This window comes from Nannospalax galili, unplaced genomic scaffold (genome assembly GCF_000622305.1).
Source record: "Nannospalax galili isolate Female #2095 unplaced genomic scaffold, S.galili_v1.0 scaffold1938, whole genome shotgun sequence".
NCBI lineage: Eukaryota > Metazoa > Chordata > Mammalia > Rodentia > Spalacidae > Nannospalax > Nannospalax galili.
The window spans coordinates 34016-41057 of record NW_008341479.1 but is presented as its reverse complement, the minus strand read 5'-3'; the positions used below and the strand labels follow the sequence as shown (position 1 = coordinate 41057).

At 43.4% G+C, this 7042-nt stretch overlaps 1 gene segment (V, D, J or C); it reads left to right on the top strand.

Moving 5' to 3' along the window:
- The first annotated feature begins 4739 nt into the window (after positions 1–4739).
- Positions 4740–5259, top strand: LOC103737414. The segment is given in 2 exon segments: positions 4740–4836; positions 4940–5259. Coding segments are annotated over 2 exon segments (393 nt in total).
- The last annotated feature ends 1783 nt before the right edge of the window (positions 5260–7042 follow it).

Below are 7042 nucleotides of genomic sequence, written 5' to 3'. Positions count from 1 at the left end.
TTCCCTCCTCTATTGAAATAATCCTTCAGTTTCAAGGAAATGGTCATGCACAATAATTATGAAGATTCATGCAATTTAGTACCAGTAGATTTTGTCATCTATAAGAGCCACTTTTCACATATTACTTCATAAAACTCTATAATGAGCCACTACTGTTAGAACCCAATTCTTGAATTTTTAAGTTAAGAAAAAAAGAGGGCCTGAGGTACCTGACACATGGCCCTGTCAGGACCTGAGTGCCAGGGTTAACGTTCCGCCTCCACCACTTTATGCCTTGGGAGTCAAGACAACCCTGTATTCACTTTCCACAATTTCCTACGGTGAAATGGGAAGGCATTAAGAGTGTGCCTGTGCCATAGGAATGTTCCAGAAAATACAGGAGCTGACAGAAGCCGAGAGGTTGACAAGATGTGAACAAAGGTCACATGGGCTGAGTTAAACAATATCACTTCTGACCTTCCTTCTCAGTGACTCCAGTCCTCCTGAAGCTAGTAATCTGTGGGGTTCAAGAGAGGGACTATCTTTTGGGTCCTGCCTGTGATCAGAGCCCTTCTGAGAGACACCAAACCTCCACGCCCATTAGAGTAGGTTGTTGGAATCTGGTCACATCCCAGCCTAAGGTGGGGTTAACCTTATGCAGCATCAGCAGACCAGAATGACCATTTGATATGCACCATCCCTTCCCATCCTGAGACAGCGGCCTCAAGTCTAGGGTGTATTCAAGGCTGCTGAGTTTCACAGCAGGTGCATGAGATACATTCTGACTTCTCTCAAGAGAAACTGATAAAGACAGAAGGGCAGCGAATCAGGAGCGTAGAATGGAGCAGGCACAGGTGTTCCCTTCAGCAGATGTCATAGATGCCAGCTGCACCTTGCCTTCAAAGGACTACAGAAAGTATAAACAACAGTAATAGTAAATACAAGAAATTTTCCTCTTTAAGGGATCTAAAATGACACAGACCATCTGAGCTGGTAAGGTTGTGTGAACTTAACAGAAACTAGAGTTACCTGAGAGGAGGGAACATCAATTGAAGAATTTCTTGTTTAAGGCTCACCTGCAGACACGTCTGTGAGGCATTTTCTTGTTTTTTTTAATTAGACTGATAAAGACAGAAGGGCAGCGAATCAGGAGCGTAGAATGGAGCAGGCACGGGTGTTCCCTTCAGCAGATGTCACAGATGCCAGCTGCACCTTGCCTTCAAAGGACTGTGGAAAGTATAAAGAACAGTAATAGTAAAAACAAGAAATTTTCCTCTTTAAGGGATCTAAAATGACACAGACCGTCTGAGCTGGTAAGGTTGTGTGAACTTAACAGAAACTAGAGTTACCTGAGAGGAGGGAACATCAATTAAGGAATTTCTTATTTAAGGCTCACCTGCAGACACGTCTGTGAGGCATTTTCTTGTTTTTTAATTAATGCAGGGGCCCAGACCACTGTGGGTGGTGCCATCTCTGGGCAGGTGGCCTTGGCCACATAAGAAGGGGAGCAAGCAGGGGAGGCCAGCCAGTAGCAGTGCTCCTCCATGGTTTCTGCATCCGTCCCTGCCTCCAGGCTTCTGCAATGAGCTCCTGCCGTTTCTCTTGGGATACACTGTGAGCTGTAAGGCAACTAAATCATTTCCTCTCCAAGTTGGTTTTGGTCAGTATTTTATCAAAGCAACAGGAATCAGGCCAAGACACCATCTTTCACAGACATTGATAAATATCTTCCCTGAGCAGGGCATGATCCCAGTCTACCTGAATCTCCAGGAGAGACAGGGTAGCTCCTCTGTCTGAGTCCAGTTCCTGAAATATAATCACTAGGGTTCTTCCTGTAGGCTATAATATATCCTTTGAAGAATCTTAATCACCTGAGCAGGGACTCATGTTTTCTAGTCTCTTATGTCCACTCTGATTCGGTCCAGAAGCTGTCTGAATGTAAACAGTGGTTTTGTGGTCCTTGGATATATTATTTACAATTAAGCTTCCCAAGCTCGTTGACAACAGATTCATAGTGGCACAACGCCTTACCTTCTCCTAGGACAGAATGCCTCCACACGTCTTCTAATCCCACTGGGTTAAAAATAGAAGGCAGGTAGGCTATAATATATCCTTTGAAGAATCTTAATCACCTGAGCAGGGACTCATGTTTTCTAGTCTCTTATGTCCACTCTGATTCGGTCCAGAAGCTGTCTGAATGTAAACAGTGGTTTTGTGGTCCTTGGATATATTATTTACAATTAAGCTTCCCAAGCTCATTGACAACAGCTTCATAGTGGCACAACGCCTTACCTTCTCCTAGGACAGAATGCCTCCACACATGTCTTCTAATCCCACTGGGTTAAAAATAGAAGGCAATGCTATGCCTAAACATGCTTTGCTGGACTTTGGTTTTGCTTAGGTGTGCCCAATTCTTCCCTTTGAAGTAAGATAGCACTTGTTTTGGATTTTATAAGAACCCCCAGTTAAGAGACTTTTAAAAGGCTCTGTGGACTTTTAAGTGTTTGGATTTTAAGAACTGTGGAGCTTAAGGTTGTACTGCTTTATGTTGTAATATTAATTTTACCATCATATTTTGGGGATAAAAGGATGGAAAGGTTATGTTCAATAGTGATATACTTGTGTGTCAAGTTAACAAGAGGTCAATTGTGCTAAATAGACTTAGTTGTCAACTTGACACATTTAGATAGAGAGAAACTCAGTTGGATTTCCTACATTGTATTTGCTGATGCCCATGTCTGTGAGACATTTTCTTGTTAAGTAATATGATGTAAAGTCAAATTTATTTCTGAGAGGCCAGTGCACTCTTTTGGCTTTCAGATCCATTGGAAGGCACACTGCGACCCTCTTTCCCACGCTGTCCTTACAGCCAACCAACAAAAACTACGTTGTGTGTCAAGTTGACAAGGGGTCAATTGTGCTAAATAGACTTACTTGTCAACTTGACACATTTAGATAGAGAGAAACTCACTTGAGGGATTTCCTACATTGTATTTGCTGATGCCCATGTCCGTGAGACATTTTCTTGTTAAGTAATATGACGTAAAGTCAAATTTATTTCTGAGAGGCCAGTGCACTCTTTTGGCTTTCAGACCCATTGGAAGGCACACTGCGACCCTCTTTCCCATGCTGTCCTTACAGCCAAGCAACAAAAACTACATACAGCTTAAGGGATTGTGATATTTATTTTGGCTTCCTTACAGGGCTCATGCAAAGGCATGGGCACATGTCAGCTTTTTTCCCTACATCTCAGCTGAGCTTTCCAGATCCGCAGCTGCTGGCCCGCTGGCCCGCTGGCACAAGACAGGGAAGCACCACCTCCTCCCTGGCTTCTTCCTCATCTCTCCTTGGACCCTTCCCTTCGTGTAATTGAAGCTGACCGATTGGATCGGAGGGGTGACTGTCTCCCCCCCCCTTTCTGTGGAGTCCCTTAGGGTTCAGACATCCAGTTGTTGCTAGCTCTTTTGGAGGACAGGCCTATCCAACGTATGGGAAGGCCCAGTCCACTGTGTGTGGTGCCACCCTGGGCAGGTGGTTCTGTATTGTATAAGAAAACAGGCTGATCATGGCCCAGGGGAGAGAGACAGTAAGCAGCGTTCCTCCGTGGTCTCTGCTCCATCTCTTGCCTCCATGTTCCTGCCCTGACTTCCTGCCCTGACTTCCCTCGATGATGAACTGTAACCTGGGAGATAGAAGAGAAAACAAATCCTTTCTCCCCAAGTTGATTTTTGTCAGTATTTTTATCACAGCAATAGAAATTAACTGAGTGATGTTTTTTTTTAACATGTGTTCTTCATAACCTTAAATTTTTTTTTTAATTTTTTAAAATGATTTATTTAATAACAACATACTTAGAAGAAGCATATCATTACAACACAATTGACATATTCAATAACGTTTTCCTGAGGTAGGATGCATCTCTTTCAAATTTGGCTGTAAATTTTTAGGTTTACAGTTGAATTATTACAGTTATACAATATTGTACTCAGTATAAACCCTATAAGACATAAATTAAATGATGTTTTAACCTTTAAAAAGTGTCTTTTGTCAGTATTTTTATCACAGCAATAGAAATTAACTGAGTGATGTTTTTTTTTAACATGTGTTCTTCATAACCTTAAATTTTTTTTTTAATTTTTTAAAATGATTTATTTAATAACAACATACTTAGAAGAAGCATATCATTACAACACAATTGACATATTCAATAACGTTTTCCTGAGGTAGGATGCATCTCTTTCAAATTTGGCTGTAAATTTTTAGGTTTACAGTTGAATTATTACAGTTATACAATATTGTACTCAGTATAAACCCTATAAGACATAAATTAAATGATGTTTTAACCTTTAAAAAGTGTTGAGTGATGTTTTTATAACCAATTTATATAGATTCTAAAAGCAAGGAAAACATAAAACAGTCTCCTTTCAAGTATATTCTGCACGCCTCAGTCGTCACGTTCACCTCTATCCAAGAGTGGCACATAGAAGCCAAAGTCTGCATTAATTAGAAGCACAGCCACTCACCCTGGGATGAGTCCAGCAGGACTGGCACCTGAATGTCTGTATTTCCTGCCTCATTGTAAGACACTATCTTTCCACCACAGTACTGAAGCACTACTGTCCTGCTCTGAAAATGCTGTCATTCAGGCATCAAACACCAGGGCTCACTATATACCAGGGAGATATGCAAATATGCTCTCTTTACGCTCTTGAAAACCAGTCCAGACCTGACCCTGCAGCTCTGGCAAAAGATCACAGCCCTGGATACTCAGGTGTTCCCATTCGATGGTAAACGCTGAACACAGACTCACCATGGACTTGGGGCTGAGCTGGGTTTTCCTTGTTGTGCTTTTCAAAGGTAATTTATGGAGAACAAGAGAGGCTGATCCTGTGAGTGGACAGGAGTGAGAAGGACAGTGGACATGTGTGACAGTTTCTTGACCAGGTTTCTCTGTTTGCAGGTGTCCAGGGTGAGGTGAAGCTGGTGGAGTCCGGAGGAGATTTGGTGAAGCCCGGAGGATCGCTGAGACTCTCCTGTGCAGCCTCTGGATTCACCTTCAGTGATTACTACATGTATTGGTTCCGCCAGGCTCCAGAAAAGGCACCAGAGTGGGTTGCTGTTGTTAGAAATAAAGATAAGGGCTACACAACAGAGTACAGTGCATCTGTGAAAGGCAGATTCACCATCTCAAGAGATGACTCCAAAAGTACGGCCTATCTGCAAATGAACAGCCTGAGAGTTGAGGACACAGCCAGATATTACTGTGGAGAAACACAGTGATGTTACTTCAGTGTGAGCCCATATGAAAACCTCCTTGCAGTGCTGCTTGGAATGGAGTGAACACAGGAAGTTTGGGGCCCTTGGGACACAAGGTGCCCTGAACCAGTAAACCAGCTTTCAAAACCAACAGGCGAGCTCAGGACCAGCATGGAGCACACAAGAAAAACACTGGCTGCTCTATGCTAGTGTCCATGGTTAACTCCAGAAACAGGTACAGGGGGAGGTTCAGATATGGTTCCCTTTTAAGGTCTGGGAATTCCTCTCCATAAAGTGGTTTACCTGGGAGACACCAGGTCATCAGGAATGTGGCACCAGCATCTCACCAGCTCCTGGCTTCCTAATGAAACTGGCTGTGCTTTGACCACTCCTTAAATCAATGTGTTTCAAGAGAAGATGTACCTCACAGTGCGAAGATCGACCAGGGGCCATCCTCAGTCTCTCCCCAAGTAAATGAAAAGGGTGCCTCACATGCAAATTAACATTCAGGATCTATACTTAAATTACCCTCTTTCCCAGGGGAGATCACAAATGTTAGCTCACATACTGTCACCTCTGGGGACACCTGATATTTATTCTAGAAAATGAGGCTGTTGAGTTTTCTCCTGTGCCTGGTTACAGCACCCGATGTCTGGGATCATACATGATGAGCACATGGGAAAGTTATGACTTCAGTTGATGGACAGGTATGATTATATTTCCCAGGTGTGCTGTCTGTTTCAGTTACAGCTAAGGGAGTCGGGACCTTCCTTGGTGAAGCCCTCACAGTCACTGTCCTCCACCTGCACTGTGCCTGGATTCTCTATGACAACTAGCAGTTCCTGTTGTCACTGAAACCAACAAACAACAAAGAAGGGCCTGGAGTGGACATGTTACATTTTTGCTGGTTGTAGAACTAGCTGTAACCCATCCCTCAAAGTTCCTATCTTCATAGACATATCCAAGAACAAGGTCTCCATGCAGCTGTTCTCTTTGACCGCGGAAGACACAGCTGTGTGTTACCGTGCAAGAGACAATGAGGGGACTTCAATGGGAGCCCAGCCACAAAACTCTCTGCAGGGTCATTAAGGACCAACAGGGTTTCAAAGGATGCTATGAGCACAAGATCACCTGCAGGGACAGACACAGAGGCACCTAGAGATGAGGAGACCTTATCTTCAGATGTTTCTGCCATCTGTTTGGGGTTGTTATATAACCCTAGACAGCTCTGGTTACATTTAGAGAGACACGAAATAAAACAAGTCAGGTGCAAACAACTCGGAACCTGTCGGGAGAAGAAGAGGGCTGACGAGGGTAGGACAGAGACACGGAAAGAGACAGTCATAAGAATCCATGATAGAGCTGGGCCTGGTACCCAGACCTGCAACCCCAGCACTGGGGAAGCAAACAAAGGCAGATTTCTGTGAGACTAAGGCCAGTCTGGTCTACATAGTGAGTTCCAAGCCAGCTGGGGCTACAGAGAGGCCCTGTCTCAAAAAATACATTATATGCATGCATGAATTTGTCAAAGAACAAATTTAAGCAATAAAAAGTTGTGTGATAATAAAATCACACTTTTCCTGCCTTTTTATGATAGACCTACAGACTCTTCTCCATTATTTTGAAATACATGGTCTGTGTCTGTGTTCCACAGTCGCCTTCCTGAACTACAGGCTACCAGGACGACCTCCCCCTGTTCCTACCCATTATCCCTTTACTTTAGCCTCATCTCTCACCATCCCCATTTCTAGTGAATTCTATTCAACTCTCTGCTACTGAGAGATTGACATACTTAGTTTCCTCAGAT